Source organism: Orbicella franksi, chromosome 12, assembly GCF_964199315.1.
Source record: "Orbicella franksi chromosome 12, jaOrbFran1.1, whole genome shotgun sequence".
NCBI lineage: Eukaryota > Metazoa > Cnidaria > Anthozoa > Scleractinia > Merulinidae > Orbicella > Orbicella franksi.
In genome coordinates, this window is record NC_138156.1 from 25031987 (window position 1) to 25057074 (window position 25088).

General features: G+C 39.6%; 3 protein-coding genes and 1 non-coding gene across 7 annotated transcripts; 2 read left to right on the forward strand and 2 right to left on the reverse strand.

Moving 5' to 3' along the window:
- On the reverse strand, positions 1-5116 carry LOC145463100 (dapdiamide synthesis protein DdaC-like). 2 transcript variants are annotated; one of them, XM_081446813.1, is made up of 4 exons: positions 5038-5116; positions 1758-2325; positions 1323-1529; positions 1-725 (listed from the first exon to the last, which is right to left on the reverse strand). In XM_081446813.1, exons 2-4 carry the CDS (start codon positions 2322-2324, stop codon positions 315-317), a joined length of 1185 nt encoding a protein of 394 aa, XP_081302939.1. In that variant the 5' UTR covers position 2325; positions 5038-5116; the 3' UTR covers positions 1-314. The 2 variants fall into 2 exon arrangements, with proteins under 2 accessions (XP_081302939.1, XP_081302937.1); XM_081446811.1 differs by lacking the exon at positions 5038-5116 and having other exon boundaries at positions 1758-2877.
- A 1783-nt stretch (positions 5117-6899) lies between these two features.
- Positions 6900-21230, forward strand: LOC145464479 (uncharacterized). 3 transcript variants are annotated; one of them, XM_081448392.1, is made up of 12 exons: positions 6900-7699; positions 9370-9452; positions 9880-9950; positions 10901-10953; positions 11457-11509; positions 12183-12220; positions 13874-13970; positions 15775-15834; positions 16776-16863; positions 17868-17953; positions 19080-19201; positions 20898-21230. In XM_081448392.1, exons 1-12 carry the CDS (start codon positions 7660-7662, stop codon positions 20983-20985), a joined length of 879 nt encoding a protein of 292 aa, XP_081304518.1. In that variant the 5' UTR covers positions 6900-7659; the 3' UTR covers positions 20986-21230. The 3 variants fall into 3 exon arrangements, with proteins under 3 accessions (XP_081304518.1, XP_081304516.1, XP_081304517.1); XM_081448390.1 differs by having other exon boundaries at positions 6900-9452; XM_081448391.1 differs by having other exon boundaries at positions 6900-9452; positions 13877-13970.
- Positions 16004-16076, reverse strand: Trnat-agu (transfer RNA threonine (anticodon AGU)). The gene has a single exon. It is a non-coding gene; the product is annotated as a tRNA-Thr (tRNA).
- An 81-nt stretch (positions 21231-21311) lies between the features above and the next one.
- On the forward strand, positions 21312-23832 carry LOC145464481 (uncharacterized). The gene has a single exon (XM_081448393.1). It carries the CDS (start codon positions 23182-23184, stop codon positions 23830-23832), a length of 651 nt encoding a protein of 216 aa, XP_081304519.1. The 5' UTR covers positions 21312-23181.
- Positions 23833-25088: the final 1256 nt, after the last annotated feature.

The following is a 25088-nucleotide window of genomic DNA, read 5'->3' on the forward strand; positions in this document are numbered from 1 at the left end:
CTTACATGACAAAAGCAGTGAGGTCTGTATCAAAACAAGGTCAACTCTAGCCTCGCTGCCATACAAAGGCCAGATCACTGAGCAGACAACTGTAAAATGGTCTATTGCCCATAATTCACACTGTTTGCCCCCCAAATTTTGCATAAACTATTGTTGTGAAATGCTCTTGGGAATATGCACACCTCCCAAGAGGGGGGCAAACAAAGTGAATTATGGGCAATTGGAAAATAGAGAATGGCGGCAAATTATGGGGAGGAAATAGATTATATATACCGTGACTACGTACAACTCGTGCGCGCAGTTCAACACTAAACTTATTCGGCTGTCAAGTAGGCCAAAATTTGCCTGTCTCCTTTAAAACTCAGTCGGCCATGCTGGACAGCTAAGTTGTCCAACACCAAGACATCTCTTTTCCGCCAAGGAAATCCAACCGCATTCCTCCATCCTGTTGCCCGGATGTGCTCAATGACTTCCGGGTCGATTTCACTTCCGTCGCCGTAAGTTGTGTGAGTTGGGTACATGTGGTCAGGAATCGTGACGTCATCAAACATGGGTGATTCCTTGTAATATGTGTTGTGATGCACGTTTGGTTGCGTGAACCAAATTTTGCGGCCTGTGATTGGATGAGTAGCCAATGGCGGAAGTGTGTACCAGTAGTAAAGATTTCCGGTGTCCTTCTCCCATTCATAGTTGAACTTTTCTCGTTGTAAAAACTCCTCCACTTTCTACAAGATGATAAACAAACAAACATTGGTTCGATATATCGTGGCATAGCTCCCTGATGCTCCCATTTTGAAGTAGACGTAAACAAAGTAAGGGATGTTAGGCCCCAACCCCGAACCCTCCATCCGAAATACTATCCCACCCCCAAAAAACCCTCAAAACAAACATAATTTAAAGGGGCACCATACCGAATGCCGTGGGCCCTTTTTGCTCCGAATACTAATAGGAAAGGTAGGCGAAAGAGTTCGACTCCTTGGACCTAACAGGGATCCTTTCCCCGTCTCCTCTCCTCTCCTGGCCCTCTCCACCCAAGCAGAAATCTCTCCTAAGCTACGCCATTGACATTCGTAAGATCGGTAAACAACACATCAATTTGTTCGGGAGTGCTTTCATCAGCCATTCACAATACAGATTAAAAACTCTTGAAGCCACACTCAAGCTGTTTCATAGTGCGGCTTTAGCTATATTGAGACCCCACGCCGCGATTTTTGTCTACTCTAAGCTCCCCGAATTCTTTTGGCCAAACAGGAACCAAAAACGCGGGAAAACATGTACAGGGTGTGTTGGCAGGTTAAAACTGTAGCCATATTGCATTATACCTTTGGGTCTTTAGTCATGAACGACTGCTGCCATGATGCATAAGGTTTGTGTTTTCCGTCAGGTAAATATCGTGTGTAGCGGATCTTCTTTTCCTCAAGTTTCTTTAAAACCTCGGGATCAAGTTGAGCGAATACTTCACAATTTCTGACCAGCGGAGTTACCCCACCCCATTCTTCATTTGGCTCAGTGAGGCAAAAGAACACAATCTGTAAGCGAGAAAAAAAAGGCAAACATGCTCACGTGTTAAAGTGGCCAGTTTGAAAAAAAAAGGTATGTATCTAACTTTCACGCGCACGTTAACTGAGAGCGAATATAGCTGAATAAGATGAACGTTTGCAAAAAGTTGGGCATTTTTTTGAATCTGCGTGTTCCATGAGTTAATAGCAAAAGTACGTACATGTCTATTAGTAAAACTTAAATCTTAGAAACGTTACCTTCTTGGGATAAACAGGTGAACATGCCATCTCATTATGTAACTCGATATTGAAATCCGGGGGGTCACTGGTGGATAAATACACCTCGGTTTCTCCTTCCGCCAGATATCTGTTTCCTGTTCCGCCTTCGTAACTCGTTGGTTTGTAGCCAAGACTCGATGTGAACTTTGCAAAATCCCCGGCTTCAAACAAGGGAAGATTGCGAAAAAGGACCGCGTTGTATTCTGGAATAGCTCTGTCCAGCTGTTCACGGCAAAGTTGGCCCCATTTCTCTACGCTCACGTGACTGACGGGATCGGCCCGCAAGGCGTATGGGAAGCCTTTTCGAGCGGGCGCCAGAAATTCTGGGAAACTTTCTCCTTTGGAACCTGGCAAATATTTTCTTCCAGCGAGGCGATGTTTAAATTGAAGTGCTAGGTCTTCGTGAGGAAGGGGCGTAAAATAGGAATGCTTTTCAGCAACTTGAGGCTTTGAAACAAGAGACCGTTTTTGCGTGATCCAGCATAAGACAGAGGAGGTTTCTTGGCGCGAGTGATTTCGCAAGAGAAAAACTTTAGATGTCAACATCCTGTAGAGAGATATAAGAAGAACTGTGGTTAGGTTTGAGCCAGCAATTGAATGTCCAGTGACTGAGATTCTAGCTAAAATCAAACTGAGTTCATTACTTTCGAGTAGTTTTGTAATAAAAACTAAAGGTAAGCATTACCTTTTTAAGGGATAAGAGATGACGTCAGTTAAGCGTTTAGCCCACTCTCTACTTACTACACAAGTTTACCCGCGTTGTTTAGCGGACTACACGGGCGGAGAAATGTGATAAAATGGCAGGCTGTCAAGCCACAGTTAATAGAGGGGACTGGTTATGAAGCCCGGTAAACATCAAAGGAGCAAAGAAAGATGCTAAGATTTATGTTGGAAGGTCCACGACAGTGCTCAATCTTTTATTTTGCGCTCATATACTATGCATGAATTACGTAACCAACGCGTTTTTATTGGTTAGTTCCTCAGTACGGGGTAAACAATTATTGTGTTTTGTGCACTGTCAAGGCCAAAAAAGCGAACAAAAACATACAACAAAGAACTTTGTCGGGTTTCATAACCATTCCCCTCTATTAAATGAAGAATACAAAAGCAAAAACCGACACAACGTAGGATGATTTTTTGAAGGTGTACTATATTTCGGCTGGCCAAACCAGCCTTCTATTAACTATGTTCAAGCAAAAGGATCTTCGTTTTGTCATTCTAAAAGCCCAGTTCTCTTGGGGTAACCGCTGATGACATCATTGTTTATTCTTGCCTTGTCAGTATAAGACTTTACATAGAAGAAATTAAGGTAGATGGTTGACTCAAATATAATCTCTACTGGCTGGTGAAATCAATTTTCACTGAAGGAGATATTGGCTTTCAAAGACTGCAAAATCTCAGTATTTCAAACGCACTCGCTGGAGTGAGGTGTGTGGTTTACGGAAAATTTTAAATTCAGTGCTTCAAAAAACGGAGCGGGAGTTTAATCTGCTCTATTGTTATTTATGAGATTTAAACAAGTATAGAAACGTTCAATTGCATTCCCACACCTTGGGGGTTTATAAGCTCAAACATTGTAAAATTTTTGATTTTTTAAAGCCCGCGTCACCCTAGTGTTTTACAAGTCGGATTCAAATATTTTGGACACAGTTATCCGTGCCATGCTCTTTGTTTATTCAGAGTTGATATTTTTGTAGTAACTCGACCAGAAACAAAAGCTCTTATGATAATAAAGCTAGTATTGTTCACAAAGGTTCTTATAAATGAGCAAAATGTATAAATGAAATAAAATTAATAAAATACAACTAAAGTATGCGATGCATAAAGCCGGAATTTTAGTCACCCGTCACTTATTTTTCCACCAAGGTCCTGCTGGCTGAGAGCTCGAGGGACGGGTCGCGCTGGGGACGAGTATATAATGGCTTAGGCTTATTACCAGGCTTGTTCCTAGGCTTCAGCTAAACCCCAGACTCAGCCTTTTGCTGGTAAGATCGCTTTAATTTCTTTCCGTTGGCCACGCATAAATTTTAGAAGTCATCTTATTAAACATAAAACACATTATTTCAGATCAATCGAAATTTCCTTTTCTAGAATAAGTGTGCAACTAGCTGATCTTACAACTTATAAATGTTCAATCAAGGACACGATCCGTAGCCTGAAATGTCAGTCAGTCACTTCCCCACCTCCGTTCCCCCCCCCCCCCCCCTCCGGCCAGCCTGATGATTTGGCTTAGCGTGGGGGACGCCTGACATTTCAGGCTACTCGCCATCTGGCGCCTCTCCAAAAATGAGTGATATGCATTTATGAACTAGCGTCTTATTTTGACAAAGAGTTAGGTTCAAAGTACTAATTTATAAAAGTCTTAAATTATAATGGCCAGCGGAAGATTTAAACGTTAGCTTTAATTATTATTCCGAAATAAACAACGACTGAATTACTTACTTAATCAAGCGCAGTTACGCTGAAACCGGAAGATAACTACACCCGAAGTTTGACTTGATTGGTTTCAAAAATTTAATTTAAGTTGATCAAGCGACCCTGTCTGCATGTGTCTGATCCTTGGTTTTTACACCAACTGACAGATATTGAGACTAACTTGTGATGCGTTCGAAAAAGCTGGGCCAATTGCTTTGAACGTTGCCTGTGGTGTCAGTCAATTGAAGGCTGCTAGTTTGTCCCTGTATCTTTCAATTTTGATCATTGTATTCGTTATGAAAACTTCTACTGCGGTAAATCGGCAAATAATTTCATCGGGTGAGACCTAGCTAGACACAAGTTAAAATCTTAATATTGATTTATATGTGACTGTATATCGTACCCCAGTAAAACCGACACGTTTCCAAGAGATTAAACTTGATACAAACATGACGTTGCCGCGAACGTTACTTTAACAGTTTGAACTATTTCATTTCAAATTTTAACGTCCCAAGAATAATTATTTCGCCAATTCTTATCGAGGCCAGAGAGTCATTGACCATACCCTTTCAAGCTCTAATAGTATTTGTGTACCTCAGTTAACCAGCGAGTTTTAACTTCACTCTTTCTCGCCCTCTGTCAAGTATTAAGTAAACCATTTCAAATCGGGTTTTGATAAGTTTGTATAATTGTAGAGAAGCCCTTTAAGTGTAGCATATAAAGTGTGAGTGACCAGTTAGCAAATAGAATTAACCGCAAAGATTGGTATGTTCACTCCCGTTAATCTAACTGAACAAATAAATAAAGTGAGGAAGTTATCTCAGTAAAGAATCTTTCCATCTACCTCTTCAAATGTTGTTAGATTCCGAGACAAGACGGTCGAAACTTTTCAATGCTGAAGTGATTCGTAACTAGCCAAGGCCCTCTTTAGCACTGTATTGTCATTAGGGCTGTCAAAAGTACAAATATTTTCACTTTTATACTTAATTATATTAGACTCTGCGTATTTTCTTTTGATTTGACTGATGAGAACGATTATTTCAGCAAAATGCACTTTTATGACGTTGATTTCCGGAAACACCGTCTTAAGATAAATATGAAAAGACTGAGATGATATGGTTCCTTCGCCTGCCGAGATTTGTCTCAAACCTTAGGAATGCATTTGTAGTTCAGAGACGAAGGCCGGAAAGTTGGTTTTCGAGACGTTTCCGGCATTTCTGAAGCAATATCCAAAACACTTTCTTTGACATCTATAAGGTTCATTTTAAATAGATCATTTCTGATATAGGCTTAAAGAATCTTTTCTTTCGCACCGACCGGAATTTTTCAAATATCTAAGAAGCAATAAAAACACATCCTTCTTTATTATGTAGTGCACACTTAATTAGCTTCAAACTGGACCTCAGGGAAAAGAGAAATTAGAATAATTTTTGCCATTTCACAGGAAAGGCACGGAAGCTATCTCGCTTACAACGACCGTATTCCGTCAATCTTTCTTCTTTAATGTTATTCGTAGCACAGAACTGGAGGAACAGGGGTAAAATTCTGCTCGTAGTACAGGGCTCACCGATTGACAAGAAGCATTTTAACTTCGGCGATATCGCTCTGAAGAGGTCAAGATAAATAAATATTTTCTAGTGACTATAAAATGAGTGGCATACACCATCGGCATATCCACAGCCAATTGTAGACTCATTAACCTTGTATTGCGACCCGTTCAAGGGATCTTGCCAAGTAACACTGCGAAACATGCCTCTTTTACTTCACGGGCGCAGTTCTTGTGTCTCGCAAGCTCTCCACGTTTCAAGCTATCTCCAGGCTCCATTCTCGTTCCCTCTTAACCGGTGGGGCCTGAGAAAAAGGTAGTCTGAAGACACAAGACTTGATGGGCCAGAATCTTCGACTAATATTTTAGTTAGTCCCTCAGTATGTCATTTTTTATTTTTTATCGTTTTTTTTAATTGCAACAATAACATTACTACAAAATTACCTACTTTACTGACAGTACTAACATAACTTACTATTTAACAATACTTACAAAACTTACAATACTAACATTATTTACAATTTATTAATATATCTTACATTACTTTCATGTAGGACGTTAGCTACAATAGGTGGCTTTCTTACATACCGTAGAATTACGAAAGTAACGGCCCCTGTTACTTTCGGATTTAGCAGGCAAAAGGGGCCGCTACTTTCGGGTGGCCGTTATTAACAATTAGACCCGTGGCCCGACTTAAAGGCGAGGGGCCTAATTGTTTTAGTATCACCCAACTAGTCGGACAGAAACGGCAATAATGAAGTTAGCAAATGCAAGTTGAAGAAGTATTTATTTGGGTATAAGACGAAAGAAAGCGTTACGCTCGATTGTGCCAATTTCGCTACTCGAGGACTATTTAACAATTAGACCCGTAGCCCGCAAGGGCTACGGGTCAATAGCCCATCAGGCGAAGCCGAATGGGCTATTGACTCGTGGCCCTTGAGGGCGAAGGGTCTAATTGTTTTAGTATTGCCCAACTAGTCGAACAGAAAAGGCAATAATAAAGTTAGCAAATGCAAGTTGAAGAATATTTATTTGGGAATAAAACGAAAGAAAGCGTCACGCTCGATTGCGTCAATTTCGCTACTTGAGGACTATTACTAAGAGTCCTCTAGTAGCGTAGCCAATTAAAATGCAGGATATGTATTAGTCCACTAGTTGGGTGATACTAATTGGGGCCAGTTAGCTAACTGGGGACACCTAACTAAAGTCAATAACTAATAACTAGTTTACAAAGAAAATTAATTAATAAATGTTGAAGTTGATAAATACTTATTTACGGCATAATAATAATTACTATAAAATAATATAAGATGATTCAGTTCACGATTTACATGACAAGACTCAATGAGGTCGCTCCCCGGGGTCGCTTCTGGGAAGCCATGAAGAAACTCCAAAGTCCGCTGTGAAAAAAATAATGTAAATGAACATAAAATGGTTGGCAATCTCTGGCAGGAGGCAGACCAGTTGGCTTTTACAAGCGTGGACCACAAGAGCTGAAGACGGGACTACCGAAAAACAACACCAGCAGGTAGTCAGAGCGGGACTTGAACCCGCGATCTCGGGATGTTGCCTTCAGTTTGATAATTGATTTATTCGGTAGATAGCCTCTGAACACACTGTGATTTGCGTTGGGTTTGGTAGCCAGTGCGACACGCTGAAACGTCCTAGACTGGAAACACTATTCCCCTCCTCTATCAAGTTATTCGTTGGGCAGCTACATAACGCAATTTTTATTGCAATTTTGTTTTTGTTTTTGCGAAAGTTTCGTTGGATACACCCTGCGAGCAGAGCCGCTTTGATCTCTTTTTTGATGCACTGTAAGAAAAGGCTCTGCTTGCAGGCTGGGTAGTGTGCGGGGAAGGCGTATCCAACGCGGCAAGGGTGAAACGGAGACAAGATTTTCGACCCCAGTTTCCCTCGATGCGCATTATTTTGATGGCGGCCATGATGCCTGTTCCAGGTTTGTAGTTCGTGTGATGTTTTGTTCTGATTATGTCTTCGAAAACAACCTAATGCAGCAACATATTTGAACGAATGGTTTAATCTTATCTTTCGTGATATTACTGATTCTGTTTTAATTTTCACACAGACATTTTCTTTGCTTTTCTTGCTACTGAAACAACCCAGTAGCATCGAGACGATGCTTGAATTATAACGAGAATTTTAATTTTTTTTTTATAGGTTTGAAATAGGAAATAGTCATTTGAAAGTATTTACGCTTAGCGTTGTATTCTAGAGTTAAAAGCTATATGTGAAAAAAATGACCAATGCGACATTATGCCAAGAAAGGTAGAGGGCTACAGGATAAAAGCTTGCATACGTGCATGTACAGAGTTCATGAAGTGAGCTTACTCACTTTATCCCACAGATCATTGGCAGAAACATCACATTGTGATGATATATGCATATATCCAAACCAGATACCATAATGATCCGCTGTTCCTCAAGGGAGGGCGCCTATTCAGCACCTATTCAGCACCTATTCGGGACAGAGCACTTATTTCTTTTTTGAGAAACAGCCAAATGTTCAAAACAAAGTTTTAATACAGTATTTATTTAAAAAGGAACAGTAATAGAAACTGTGACAGTAAAAAAACGTGGTGAATGTTAGTTGACATGAGGGAATTTTAATCTATTTCAATGCCGATAGCTTTGACAGTTTCACTTATGGTACATCGATATGTAAATATAAACTTTCCGATGCATCGTGTTCAATGTGGGATTGGGTGATCCCTTCGAAAGGATCCTTGTCGTGTGAATTGCTCATGGCTTGTTGACCAACCTTGAGCTGTTTTAGCCCTGTATGGCAAGGCTGATTTTCCTTGAAGCAATGAATAATATTAGAATAGGGACACTTATTAGAATGGGAGCGTTTATTGGAATAGGGGCGCTTATTAATAAAAACACATTTGAAGGGGGGCACTTATTCAAATGGGGGTGCTTATTGCAAGAAGGGCACTAAATCAAATCATTACAGTATTTGGCAGTCTGAAGTTATCACAGAATTTCCTCAAAACATCTCATTTTAATTTTTCTGAGAAAAACTTATCTTTGTGTTGAGATCAGGTCTGTCATCACGTTTTGATTCATCTGTGGCCTTGATTTTCAAAGCCATACTGCATAGCAAACTTGTTACTTTGTGGGTGAATTGTATCAGCTACAGGCAAGTTCACTTGCAACATCAATGGCCATCAAGCATGCTCAGCTGTAAGAGGTACTATGGGTTATAGCTCTTATTGACAGCCCTGGAGATGTCAAGGAATTCTAAACATTATTTTTGCTTTGTATTTGAGGAATTTTTCGAACTTAGGCATGCCATAAAATCTGAATGTTTTTGACACATTTGTTTGCCATGAACACAAAGAAAACTCGAGATCAAGTGGTCCTGGTTCGAGCCCTAGGTGGGGTCACTGCATGGTGTTCTTAGGCAAGACATATACCCAGGTGTATAAATGGGTACCAGTGAATTCAATGATGAGGGTGACCCTGTGATGGATAGTGGCTTAGTACTACAGAAACTTGAGAAAGCTCTGGTTTTATAGGCCATTTGCTTGATGCAGATGTTATATATACCCTTAAAACATAACTGTATGGATGATCTGTTCTCTTTGTTTTTTGTATTTTTGTCAGAAACTAACAGCCACTGTACAGATAGCCCTAACTACAGAGACAAATACAAGACTTTAAAGAGGAAACTGAAGTTTCTGCTTTATGTAAGTAGAACTCCATCTTTTTAACACCTCCACACTACTTTTTCATATTTACGACATCAATTCTATTATCTTTAATCTTTATCCTGGTGCCTTGTTAACATGACCAGTGCCCCTTCATCTCTCTAAGTGTATGCCAGTAATACAATCAATTGAAATGCTTGTTATCAAGATGTATTACAATAACATTATAGACATAGTGTTTTACTGGAAAATACACCAGTTGTAGAATTTATACCAACTTTATTCAGGACCCAAGCGGTGTATTTTCCATATAATTTGATGATGACATATTTTTTCTTTTGCTTTTTCACAGTCACTGTGTTTGTTGTCAGTTATTTTTACAAACAGTCAGTTCGTGTATATATAATAATAAAATATTCAATTGGTTTATTGTTAGTATTTTTCATTGCATGACTGATTACAACAGGAACAAGAATATTTTCAAGAGGAACTCAGAAGAGTGCAGAAGAAACTTCTTCGGGTTTCCCGCGACAAAAGGTGCAATCTACATGTAGTTACTGCTGATTTTATAGCATTTAATATCAGAAATGGAAATTTGTATTTAATGCTAGACTTGTCTATGCTGCTAGTATTAATTGCTGTGCTTGTTTTAACCCAAGGCTGAGGTCATGACTACCCATGACCTGTAATCAGGTATCTTTTTTGGTGGCATCTTTTTTTTTTTTAATAAAGGGAGAGAGGGTATGATTGCAGGTAAGCCGAGGGTACACATGAAGCTTTTTACTGAACGTCAGTAGCTACAACTTTTTCAAAATATGTTTATTACAGAACATGGTGAAAATTAGGTTTTCTATTTATTTCACACGTGATGCAACCTTAAAGAATTAGGACATTTGTTTATTATTATGAAGTGATTTTATAAATAATGCATGACTTGTGTAATGGAGGCATCACATGTCTTTACCATTGTATTCATGGACCAACTTTTGTGGCAACTTGTGACTGTCAAAACCTCACTCAATGTACCTGTGGTTTAAGCATCATTTAGTCTGTAAACAACAAAAATATAAGGGCTAACTCCTAATTGACTTTCGACTTGACTCATACAGTGTATTAATATATTTTTTCACAGAGCGTGTCGAAGATTTAATTGATAAATTGGCTCCCCTACTACTTGGGAGAGTTGATTGCAATATGCATGTAAAAACTACAGACCTGTGTAACTGTCACATCTTAACGGCGGTGGAGAGGAGTACTTCGCTGTTATTAGGGGGGGGGGGGGGGAGACAGGGAAGGGATGGGAAGAAAACCATCCAACAAAAAATACTAATGTGGAAAGCAATTCTGGTGGAGAAAGCCGTGGATTGGCACCACCCTACTCCCCTAGGATTGTGCTAGGTCCCAGATCCCCATGCAATGCAACAACCTACCGGTAAGTCCCTGTTAATTTAAGTTAACTATCATTTTCTTTTCCTTTTTTTACATAGTTTTCTGCTTGACAGACTTCTGCAATATGAAAGTGTGGATCATTCATCATCTGGTAAAGATACACTACCTTTGTACATTTAATTGAATTCTCCACATAATGGAAAAAATGAAATGAGAATTCTAAGTTTCATTTTCAGCTCAATATCTTGGTGTTTCATGATTCCACACATTTTCACTGGTAACACCTTTTTCATGTGTTGTCAGTATTAGAGTTTTTTGTGGGGTTACAACACTGATAAATGCTTTTGCAGGAGAATAGCAAATTTTTGCTGGTAGTCTAGTTAACAAATTACAGGGCATTGGTAGGCTAAAAACCTTTTCTGGGAAGTTATACATGATACATCAATACATTGCAAGTAATTTTTTAAAAGTTGGGAGAAAACTCCAAAACTTTGGTTTGCAAGTTTGTGAAAAAAATTATAAACAAAAGAGCTGTACACCAAAAAATAATGTGCAGTGCTTACTGATTTGTTTTTTCCTGTTGGGGTTTTTGAACTTTTCCTTTTCTTTACTACACTAACTTGACATTGTTAATGTTCTGTTGCTCATCATTAGATGATGATGGTACAGCTTCATCCTCAGGTGTGAGCGATAGTGAAGGACCAAAGGTAGTTAATATTAAACTTTATGCGCTTACCGTGTTTTGAATTACATGTATGGGGGGGGGGGGGGGGGACAGGGGGGTCAGAACCTCCTGCTTCCCTTACCCTACTCTCCTGCTTCCCGTACCTTTATCTCCCATGTCCTGCTTCCTTCCCTTGTAAATAAGGAGACTCAAAACACATCCTAGTCATTTAGGGCAAATTTATGTTTGCTCATTGGCCCAAAAGTCTCAAAAGACACTAAATGCAAGTCAGATAATGTTTTGAGGTCTTGTTTGTGAAAGTATTTGAACATTTAATAACATTTAATATAAGAAGTTAAATCTTATGGGCTGAAAAAAAAAACAATTTCCTGCACTTAAATCGCATGCAATGCAAAGTTCACAGACATGCAAAATAGACCAAAAGCAGCAATTTCATATCCTTGGACACTGGTTATTTCTTTTAATTTCCTTGCGAATTCTTGACATGCTGACTTTCCTGATATTGGCAATTTTCTTTGTTTGCTGATCGCAGAAGCAGTCAGAACTGCCGTTCATTATCACCACCATAGTCATGTGACAAATTTAGCCAGTCTCTCTGACAAGCATATAAAACTGTAAAGAGTGTTTTATGGTTTAAGAAAAGGTTAAGAAGTGTTTGACAAAAAGTGACTGCAAAATGGATATATATCTTTTAGGTACTTATTGGAGAAACACCTGTACAAGCTACTAATAGGTGAGGAGCTTCACTGTCAATGATAATAATAATAATTATTTATTACCCTTTTGTATTAATTGTTATGTTTTATTTCCGGCCCGAGCAACTCAAGAGGCTCCAGCTCAAGTCTGTACTGGGTTTGTTGTTTTGTACTCTGGCCTGACACTTGAATACTCGCCTCTTTCCTCCTTGGTGTATAACTTGGTACCTTATGACATGAAATTTTCTTGACATGTTTATTTCGCGATTCTGAGGTGTGTTATTTCGCGACACTTACATGTAAGTTCCACGATTTTGCAAAAATTTGTATTTTGAATCACTTCAACTTTGCATTTTTGATTAACACAATTTATTTCCTTGGCAATGTTACTTTAACGTCTCCTTGAATTTATTAAACTGACTTTATTTAAGGTACAATAACCTCACAATTAACAAACACGCAATGGTGGGACTATATGTCAATGCATCCAGAGTTTGAAAACATCTTACGACGATTTCAGTCTCATGTGTGAAATTCAAAATGTTGTCGACAAGTGGAGACTACGGAGTGACTATACCTTGTCCAATTGAGCGACTCAGTGCATCTTGAACACCACTTTCTTAAGAATCTTCATTCACTTACCTTTCTACTGGCGTATTGAATATAGAATTCTGTGCAGATATGCTGCAGAAAACAAGTATTTATAACATAAAATTTGAAAGATGCATGGATCCTGTTGCAATTTGAAGGTAATTTTGGTTTAAAACTGGATGATGTTTTGGTTATTTATCATATCATGGCCCCTAAATCTTATCGTACTGTGGAATCTGCATTCACTTAGCTTTCAAGTGGCGTAATTAACTTAGAAATCTTTGAAGATGTAATGGAGAAGAAAATTATTTGCATGAGTTGCATTGGTTAGCACTGTGACAGGTTGAAAGATAAATGGATCTCATTGCAATTCGATGGAAAGTAGAGTGAAATACAGCATGATTTTTTGGCCGTTTAACGTAATGTGGCCTCCAAACCATTAGGTACTTGAAATCTACATTTAGCTAGCTTTCTAATGGCGCATTCAACTTAGAAATCTGTGGAGATGTTATGGAGAGACAAATTATTTACATGAGTCAGTTAGCACTGTTATGAACTTGTGTAGATCACACTGTCACCCGACAGGCCGGAAATATGGCGCAAGTTATGAGTTATTTTTAAAATCCCTAACAAACCTCAAAATAACTTAGTTTTGAAATATCTGCCTTCTCTTAGCTTCAAAATAATACATTGCATTTAAAATCCCCTCTAAAAACAAATATTTTAGCCGATATGAAAAAGCAGCTTTACACTTGCGCAGCTCATGATACTGTCCATTCAAGGACAACCTTAAAAAATACAGGGAGTAACCTGGTATACCATCCAGGGAGAGTTGCAGTTTGTTGTTCTAGACCAATTTGTATCCAGATCCTTCCAGAGAAGGTTTTTTGAATTGACCCACCCCCTCCCTCTAGAAATTCCAGGTTAAGTGTTTGAGACTTCCTGCCTCCTCTGAACTTCCAGTGACCTTCCAAGGGGGGTGGGGGTCAGCGATATTTTCTAGAACTGTGATAAGCTCTGACTGAGAGGGGTGAGTACACATGTTTTCACTGTAGATTATTTGAATTGAAAGTGTGGAGTTTGTTGTACTTTCTCAACAGCAGCAGACCAAAGAAGACACAAGTTGTAAACCATGGAATGTCAGCAGAAAGTTTGGGCATGTTCCCCTATCCTTCTTCAGATGGAACAAGTAGTGCTGTGAGTAGATTTGTTTACACACTTAAATTAACACAGTTTTCATTGCTACATGACATGTGGCCCCTGTTTAGGGTTATTGTGTTTTCTTCTTGGGCAAGGTACTTTATTATCACTGGGAGTACCAGGGTTCTGTTCTCCATGTGAAGGGCATGGATGCCAGTTGTTAAATACAGGCCATAATAGCAGATTTGCACGTTGTTGTCATTTGACTACAACTACCGGAATTCCTTTCGTTTTTTCTTTATTATTTAAATTTTGAAGCCCCAGCGGGGTTTAAATAACAATTACCCTAATTAGCATAAGAAACAGAAAGAATGAAGGATTCTGGTAGTTGTAGTCAAATGACGCCATCATGCAAATTGCATATTCAGATCTGCAATAGACCACCATCCTATAATAATAACAGTACCAGGAATAGCAAAAATCTTTATAGGAGGAAGTGCCCGTCATGTAAACATGTGGTTTTTAGGGAGGTCCTCCACAAAATAAAAAGTACAAAACAAATATTCAAAAAATATTAAAAAAAAAAATTAAGATGAAAATACTAAATATAGAATGTCACAGAAATAATGAAGACTTAAAAATGTACATATTTACAGAGCATTGCTGTGTTATCCCATGAACTGTGTGCTTTAGAAATTGTAATTTCTCAAATGAAGCTGTAAGCTGATAAAAATGTCTACAGTGGAATCTCAATTTCTCAAATTCTCAATGTTTTGAACCTCCTGATAACTTGAACCAAAGTCACTCTCCTCCCCTGAGTTAACCACCGTGATTTCCCCCATTTTCTCAAACTTCCCAAATTTTCAAACCATTTTCGTTTTCCCTGGGGGTTCAATAGATTTGCATTCCACTGTATTCAGTGACCTCTGTAAAGCTAGTCATTACATTTTAGCAAACATCTCATAAAATGAGACTGCTAGTTAGTTCAATTATTTGCTCATCATCTCTATTCTCATTGACAAAATTTCATATTCCGATATTCCGAGTGGGAAGAAGCTACAAATGTCTGCAAATTAAGCCCAGTGTGATGCGTTAATGGACCTTAGTCAGCCTCCAACATTTTCAATGCCATTGAAATTATTGATATTTCATGGTGAAGCAAAATCTTATTGGTTTACTGTAAGTGGCTTGTATTTCTGAAAGTATGTATAATTATCTTTTAATTAGTAGTTACACAGTGATTTCCTTCGTTTCAACATGCTCTGAATAAAATACAATAGCCAAACTCTTGCAGGTAAGCAAAAACAAAGGTGTGGCTGACTAGGGTCCTTAAAGGGTTTTACCTGGTACCAGAGAAGTTGCGATGTTATACCTCAACTCAGTTACGTTTTCCCATTTTGAGGAGAACATGTCACATGTTGTGGGTCAAAACTCACTCACTCCCTAGGGGAACAACAACTTGAACTTAATGGCTGGCCCACGTACGGGAAACAGTGAGTTTTATTTCCCCTCAACCTTGGGGAAACAAAACTCTCTGTTTCCCGTATGTGGGGCCAGTCATTAAGTCCTTATTATGTACCTCAGCCTTCAGCATCAGCATATAATGCAAAATCTTGGTCCTTGAGAATTACCAATACACACAGCTTTTTAGCTGTGAACTGTGATTTCAGTGCATCGGCTAACATAATAATAATAATAATAATAATAATAATAATAATAATAATAATAATAATATTTAATATTTCTAAGGCGCAAATTAGGATACAGTGCACATTTGACTCACTGATATTTTTAAAACTCCTTCTGACTTTGTTTGCTTCATTTGAGTATTTCTACTGACATATTTATTCTATTTTTCCAGGGGGGTGAACCAGCTGCTGTCAACAACAAGAAAAGTATTCAGTGTAAATACGTAAATAATGTAAGGAACAGTTATTGTACTTCTTTTCTCGCATTCTGTTTGATATGCCACTGTTAAGAAACAAGAAACTAACCTCGGTTTGCAAAACCGAATATATGAAGACACCAATGATCATCACAGTTATATTCACAATTTAAGCAGTTGTGAAATGAAAACATGAAGAAAATTCAGGCTTGAACGGGATTTGAACCCATGACCTCTGCGATACTGGTGCAGTGCTCTACCAACTGAGCTATCAAGCCAACTGGGAGCTGGTCATGTTGTGAGTTCGTAATATACCCCTAGACAGCAAAGAATGCAAGTGAATATATGAAATATCATATATTGAACTGCAGAGAAAGATTAATTTCACTTGCATTCTTCACCATCTATGGATATATTACAAACTCACGAAGTGACCAGCTCCTAGTTGTCTTGATATTTTAGTTTACTCAGTTGGTAGAGCACTGCACTGGTATCACAGAGGTCATGGGTTCGAATCTTGTTCAAGCCTGAATTTTGTTTCAGGATTTCATTTCACAGCTTGTATGAAAACCGTGTCAAGACTTTGAACCAAAACAGCCATGTGCACTTCGATTTCACAACACCAAAAGGCCTCAGAATCACTCCAAGCGATGAATGAAAAAAAAAAAAAAAAAGATAAAAAAAAAAGTAGAGAGAGGAGAGCAAGAACAGGGAGATAAGAGATTGGAGGAAAAAAGAGACTGACATTCCTTAAAATTTTTATATCGTCTATTTTGAGCAGGGCGTAATTTCTTTGTTTTCAGGAATCCAGAATAACTGCAGTGATCATTGGTGTCTTCATATCTTTCTTCCCAGTTTAAATATATGATATTTCATATATTCACTTGCATTTGAAACCAAATATATTGCTTACTTCTAGATGTTGATTTGCCAGAGCACATGATCATTTTCAATGCTGTCTGGTTTGTGTTTTTCAGGGCAACCAGTGTCAGGAGAGAATCAGTAAGAGATCCAAGTCAGGATACTGTAATGCACACAGGACTGTTATACGTATTTCCAAACAAGGTTCAAACTTTTTGTTCTTATCATCAGGGCCATAGCTAGTAACATGCAAACAGAGGCACTTGCCTCGTTTGTGTTTTTTTTGTTGTTGTTGTTTTTGTTTACAGTCATCTTAAAAACCCCAAATACTTAGGAAGGGAATTTAATCGTGGACATTACATCAGTGCTAATTTTTGTCTGTCTATCGCTTGGTGCATAACTTTCAGTTGAAAATACATAAAAGATGAAAACGTAGCTAATAGAGGGGAATGGTTATGAAACCCAAAGAAGCCTTTGTATGTTGTTTGGTTTATTGACCTTGACTGTACACAAAACACAATAAATTGTGATTGTGGTTTGCTGCTGACTGAGGAACAAACAAATAGAAATGTTTTGGTTACGTAATTCATGCATAGTGTTTGACGTAAGATTGTTCACAGTAAGTTGTGGACCTTCCAACATAAGTCCTAGCAGTTTTGTTTGCCCCTTTGTCCTGGGCTTCATAAAACAAATTGGGTGTTAAGGGAGTTTCACTTGTTTTCGGTTTATCTTTAGGCTCGACTACCAGCTGCTGTTTTGGGAAATGAGTGCAGCCAGACCCAAGAGAACGGTGGAAATCAAGACTAGTTTATCTTGAGCATTTTTCTAACCTCTCAATCTCTGCTTTTCCAAGCTCACTATGTGGACTTGATGTCACTAAACCCATAGTGCGTTTTTATCATGAGCCCCTGGCTCAGGAGCTTGTGCCACCACTCCCTACGTTTACGAAGTCCTCTAAATAAAGTTACCTTACGTTACCCATCAGAACCATCCCATGTTAAATTTAAAAGGATTTATCCATTCCAGGATTGGTCTTGAGCTTGGTTTCAGTTTGATTAGTGTATGTTCTATCTAAGTTTGGACTTAAAGTACATGAATAATTGACATTCATATAAGTGAAATAAAAGTGCTCAACCACAAAACTGTAACTATACGTGAAGCAGTTGAAAAGAATTATCTGATGCTCTGCATTTATTGTTTCAATCCAGCAGTGGCCTCTTCTCCCAAACAGCTTCACACAAACTCAAAACCTGTTCCTGATCCACAAAGAGACGATTCAGCTATGGTGGACCAAGTAAGGACATAACAGCATAATACACCTTATTCCAAAATGGCGGCCAATTTATTGCTCTTTTGTTTGCATGTTAATTAGCCCTCTTTGCCTCATTTTCACTTCAAAATTTTTTTGTATTTTGTACATGTTGACGAGGCAAAGAGGGCTCATTACCATGTAAACAAAAGAATGATAAACTGGCTGCCATTTTGGAACAAGGTGTATTCTTGGAGGCAGTGTGGCTGAGTGGTTAGAGCGCCGGATTTGAAATCCGTAGCTCCTGGGCTCAAAATCCCGTTCCGACCGCTTGCTGATGTTGTTCTCGGTAGCCCCGAGTTCAACTTCTCAGCTGCGCTTGTAAATAGCCAACTGGTCTGCCTCCAGCCAGTTGGGATTCTTAACCTAGCTATGTTTATTCGATTATTTATTTATCATCTTTTGTTTACATTGGTCCTGAAAAGCCCCAATGGGGAGTGGCCAATTAAGTATACATACATATATATATATACATACATTCTTTTTTTTTGTGAGTAAAATACTAGGGTAAACTTGCAATATACTTATGTTTGTCGTGTACATTGTGTGGCAGGAAAGATGTTGTACGATTTAGAAACCTGTTTTAATACTTGGAAACCATTACAAGGCTTTACAATCATAATCTCTTGCTGCAAATTAAAATGAGAAAATAGCACTTGCAAATTTTTAAAAGACTTCAATGTGCACTCACGTGACATGCTCATGCAACTGTGTGCCGTTTCGCCCGGTGTCAGTTTTCCCGGACTGAAGGTCCCTTCGCCCGAACTAAAAGTTCAAAGAAGGATATGTTATTAAACTTTTCTTTCTTTGAACCAAACGAGCAAGGAAGACGGTTTTGTGGGCAAAATGAAACAAAATAACACCAAATATGTCTATTTCTCGTTCTTTAATTCACTGACCTCAGAGCTGACTATCCATCCGGGTGAACTGCATTTGGGCAAACCGACTTTCCGGCGAAGCAACCACAATTCAATTGTGTTAGTCTGAAAATCATGTAATTCCCTATACTAGTATCCTGTGGACAAACCTTAAACCTCCCAGCGTACACGGTTCACTTCTCGAATCGCAGAGATAGCCATTAGAACCCTTTGATTTTACTTTACTCTGATAGCAACAGTTGGAGCGGCTTCACCAACTCTCTGAATCAAGCGGCTGTACCACCTCTCACATGCCACAGGCCACTGAAGAACTTCCACAGGAAATGTTTAATGTGGAGGATGATGACAGAGATAGGTGTGTTTATCATTCACGACTTGTTCTTGATTAATAAATGCAATAAACCAACAGTATTTTTTCACTATTACGCCATTTTACCACACAAGGTCAAGAGAACGCGCAAAATGTATATGGCTGAACATTGGCCTCGTTCTTTTCTCGGGTGTTTATGGACCTCGAATCCGTCTGTGTCCATAAACGCCGAAAAAAGAACTTGGCCAATATCCAGCCATCTTGACCTCACGCTTGGTCAATAACCATTCTCTCGCGGGAGAGAGCGGGTGATCCCGGGCGGGCTTTCCAGCTTGGATAGCCAGTCACAGCGCCGGATTCCGTTCATCTTGCCTGCTCAGTGAGCTAGCCATATAGACAGAGTCTGTGTTGCACTGTAGAGTCGTATTTTTGTTGCCGTCATTCGCACGTGCCTTATGTGATCGGTACGATGTTCGGATGATGCAGGAACTAGATACCGAAATACTAGGAAATGACGTAAAAGTGGAATAGTGAATGCTTTATTCGATGGTTTGACATATAACATGCGTGGACATTGCGCTCATCACCTCCTTGTCCCCGCGGGGCGCGGAAAAATACTACGTAACAAAATGGTGGACTCCTGGTTAGATAAATAGACGGTCCAGATTCGAGCACTGGTCTGGGAAATTGTGTTTCGTTCATGAACAAGACCACTTTACTCTCACAGTGCCTCTCTACGCAGGTGCACAACTGGAACAGGATGCCAGCCAATTTAATGTAGGGGGGTGGACGGGGAGGTACTCTGTGTTGGACTAGCGTGCCATCTGGGAAGGAGTAGAGATATCCCTAGTCAAACACTTAGCTGATTATCAATTTTTTGTTGATAAAGGCCTACTAGCCGCACTCGTTGGCCCTTTGACAGAGCTAATAGCTAACTAATCCCTTTATACCTCTAGTCTGGTTGTTTTATGTTTCTTCAACCATAGGAACGTGTTGGCCTGTTTGGCCGCCATCTTCGAACGCACACCTAGCATGCCTATAGTAGCCTCTTCCAGGTATTCGGGTAGTTGGGTCGCAGCGCAAAAAATGGTGCTAAAAAAAATGGCGCGTAAAATGACCCGAAAAAATAGGGGAGAAGCGTGGCGTGGGAGAGCGTTCCTCGCGCCAAGCCCTTCTCTCTTTTTTTCGCTCCCCCGTGTTTTTGGCGCTGTGCCCCATACTAACTTAACGCGCGGAAGAGGCTAACTTGAAAGTGTTGTTTTAAAAGGCCTAATCACGGTTTTTAGCGCCATCTTGCCGGGTAGGCAAAGCGATCAAAAATTAGTGTTTGTATGGGAATCGGATAGCAAATAATTTGGGTAAATATTGAATTTTGCACAGCCTATGAATCGCAACTTTACCATACTAGGTAACAAATTGTATTCACCAAATTTGAAGGACGTAGTTGGGATAGAAAACGCTCAGTTAATTTTTAATTTCCCATACATTTGTCTGTAATTTTTTTCCCGCGGACAGGGTCTACCCAGCCAATTTTACAGACAAATGTATGGAAAATTAGAAAAATTAACTGAGCGTCTTCTAGCCGAGCTACATCCTTCAAACTTGGTGAATACAATATTATAACGTTGCGATTCACAAATTGTGTAAAATTCAATTTCTGAAGAAGTCATTTGCCATCGGATTACCTTACAAATAAGATGGCGTCGAAAACCCTGATTAGTCGTATTCATTACTCTTGCAGCGAAAATGAAGATTCTCCTGGATCATCGAGTTTCCATGGCAACATATATGAGGGGGACGACGACCTTGTGATTGACCTTCAGGAGTAGCCCAAACTCACGTGACTACAGAAAAATTACACTGTGACATTTTGTCAAACATCTGTTTGCGAGAACATCGTCGCGTTGTGTTCGCGATGTGTTCGCAAGAGAAATTAATTGTAGTTGCTGGGGTGGACTTTTCTTCGCGGATCATTTCCAATCCAAACTGCACACTCGTGGAATTCTACCCAGTAGTAAATATCTTCGAATGACCGACTTCTTGTTGTTGATCACTTAAATTAAAGTGGTTTGTCCTCAAATTTTATTCGTTGTATTTCTACTTCGGTTGTAGACAGGCCCTCCCTGATGCGTATTATTTACAAGAACTCCTAGTACTAACGGATTCTTACAATGAAATCGAATTCACAGTCAAAAGTTTGCTCGTTAATTTCGGTTTGAACCTTGCATTTGGCCTCTTCGTTCAGTTAGTTGGGTGCGCAGCGCGAAACGGTGGAGCGAAAAAAGAAAAGAGAGAGAGACATTTTCGCACGGCGCCCCAACTAACTGAACGCCTGATAAAGGCTACCTTGCATCAAAACCGGCAGTGAACTGATGACGAGTATCAGGCGTACCTCCGCCCCAGAGTTTGGTCCAGACGAATCAGCAACAAACTTCCACGTGGAATAAATATCGTTTTTCAAGCGTTCATAAACTTTGACTTTAGTTTTATGTCAAATGGAGATGGGAAAGAGTGAAAAAGCTGGAGCACCGTGCAAATTTTCTCCTTCCCTTGACCTTATCTCCCCGCGTTCCGCGCTCGTTCCCAGGTTTTACTAGTGACCACACCATTGTTTCTAGTCCTCTGTCAGGAAGCAGTCACTTGGAATCGTTTACGTATAAAAAAACTTTATTTACTTGAGTTTTTGCTTTATAAACTTTGAAGTTTTAAGAAGCTTTTATAGTTTTGGCAGGTCTTGATGATTTTACAAGCACTCTTTCTCAAGATATGATGATAGATGCCAATGCAGCCATAACACTACATCCCGTTCAAAGTCTGAATATTTTCCCAGGTCTTTTTTTCCAGTAGTGTTATGGCAGCATTCGCATCTACCATCATGTCTACATTTAATTGCTACTGTTGGACATCTATTACTATGGAATTCACATACTTGAGCCGAGTATTACGTCCATTGAACATAAAGGGCCAACCCACACACGACCGCTCTCATGTGGCTTTGATAGCTCAGTTAGGTGAGCATTGCACCGGTGACGCAAAGGTCGTGGGTTCGGATCCCGTTCAAAGCCTAAATATTTTTCAGGTCTTTTTTCCCAGTAGTGTTATGGCAGCATTCGCATCTGTCATCATGTCTACATTTAATTGCTACTGTTGGACATCTATTACTATACATGCACAAGGCCTACCTACCACACTTAAAGCACCCTCATAAAGGTCTACTGTCGAATGCTCTCAAACCCACCAAAGTGTCCAGATCAAGCTATGTCGTCAGAGGTAACCGTGTTCTGCAATTCGACGCCCATGTGATGTTTAGGTTCGATACCTGTCGAAGGTACGACAGGCGGGCGATCAACCAATCACAAGCGATAATTTTTTTTTGCCAACGGCTAAACAGAAAGTGTTTATAAGATAGCTCGCGTTACTTGAAGGTTAAAACAACGACGGGTTGCTAGATAACTGCACTACATGCGAGTTCTTGATCACGAAGGTGCACCAGCGTATAGAGGCATACCAGGTGAAGATATGGGAAATATATAAAACGACAACAACAGCAACTAAATCGTACGGATCCATGTGATCGACTGTAAGTTATAATATGTGGAGAGGAGAGTGGGTCGGGTAGCGTGGGATAAGGCCGGGGGTAGGGTGGTGAGATAGACAGAGTAAGACGACGAGGTTGCGTATCACTTCGAGATGATAAGAAATGTTAATGTCAAAGTACACTGTCGTTAAGATGAATTTCGTTCATTCCTGAGGTTAAAATCACAAAACGCTACATCTTCCGACTTTGATAAACTTCTATACCGATCAATAAAAGATTAAATGCTCGGGTCAGGTAAATCAATTATGCTAATATCCGCATTAATATTGGCAATTAAACAGGTACCTAACAAGTGACGAGCTGAAATAAGGTATCGTTTTTTCACGTTGTGGAGTTTAGCTTGCCTCTCTTCGTATATCGGTTGAAGTACAGGCGTTCTTTGCAGTGGCCAGCTTGTTAAGTGTCCAGGTTGGTCCTGAGGACACAAATGGACCTGCTAGAGCATCGAATGAGAGAAGCCCATCGACGGTACACCGATGCACAATGGCGTCTCAAGTTGGAGAGGCAGCGGGCAAGCGAGAACATTCAATGGATCATTTCATACAGCAGAAAAATTCAAGCGTACCAAGAGAGATTACGAGAAACAAACGAGACGTCTAGAGATAAAGTCGAGAAACTGAAGCATGTTTACAAGAACATCGAGTTACACGGACAAATCCTTGTTATTAGGGAAGGTTTAAAAAGAGCTTTGGATTTGACATCTAGAGCGGAGAAGAGAGTGGAAAAAGTATCCAAAGAATTAGGACGGATGAGCGAAGAAAGATTGGAATTTGGAATACAGGACAAGGGGAAAAGAAAAGAACCATTTGATGCGAAGGAAAGGCCCACGGAGCAAAATTTGCAAGACGCCAAATACCAAGAGTTTCTGATATTGAGAAGGAAACTTCAAGGGGTTAATATGCGACTCGAAAATGCTGGTGAGAAACTCGTGGGTTTGCAGATGCGGAAACAAGAATTAATCCAGAAGATCGATAAATATAAAACTAAAAAGCACGACATCTTAAAAGCTAAAACAGTCAAGGAAAGTCTCCACAGTGCCAATTTTAAACTCTATTGCGTAGAACTTGGAGTGATATAAGAATATTCAAACGGTTGCCGAAGGAACTCATTTGTAGCAATATTGTAACCGACCCCAGGCCCGAAAATAAATTATAACTTGAGATCACTCACTTGAATCTACAACGATCTAAAGAGGACCTTTGCTGATCTTGTCAAGTCGACTCTGACATGGCTATTGCTGAGTGATTTTTTTTTTCTGTCGTAAGTCAATATGTTAGCTTTACAGTCGAAAATATATAGACTGCGGAGGCAGTTATGGCTGTGAATTGATTGGCAGGTAGATACGTTATCAGCACCCTGAAATAAATGTTTAAAACTTTCATCGGACGAAGTGTTCGTCAGTCTTCGTTCTTTACGAACTAACTTACGACTCGAGTGGAGACTCCACACGAGTAATGGTCGTGCACTGCGCGATAAGTTACGACTCTACATGAGAAGTAGTCGTGGATTGCGAGCAAGCTACGACAGAACTCGAAAAGTTGTCGCGCCGTGCCAGCTAAGTTACGACTCCACACGAGCAGTGCTCGTGCACTGCAAGCTAAGTTACGAGTCCACACTGGTTAATTGTATTTTACGAACTACTTACGACTCGCATGGAAAAGTGGTCGTGCGCTGCCGACTGCGCCACGATTATTGCAATCCAGGCAATTTGTATATTGGGTTAAAAATGCAACCGTTTCATGACTACCGACATTTTGGAATAACAGTAAACCTGGAAGAATAACGGTGAATTTTGACTGATCATCGACCACTATTCGTACCATTCGTGCAGTAAAAGCTGTAGTCGATCCATTGACGATCCGTGATAAGACCCTCCTTACCGATCATAATGGGGTTCTGGCTTATTAACATAATTTGTGGAAATTCACACGCCACGTCATGCATCGAGCGCTTCCTAAATAATAAAATGAACAATGATAGGGCAGATGGCCATTGCTATAGCTTTGCCTGAATTTAACGATCTTGGACGTTCGGTGACCCCTAGGTTTTTTAATGGATCATTTCCTGTACCGATTTTCTACGTTTAGAAGCTTGAATTTTCATTTGGAATTATTAACGCAACGGATCCACTTATACAAAATATTACTACGATAGTTTGTCTACGTTGATCCATCTTTGATATTAAATTTTAAGCTAAAAACCCTGGAGACCGTGCTAATTTACGCGCGCCAGTTTTTCAAACTCAGACTAGTTTTCCACACGCTTTATCTCTGAAACGAAGTCCGTGGTCCCCAATTTTTCCCCCCAATTTTTTATTTTTATTTCTGAAGCAAG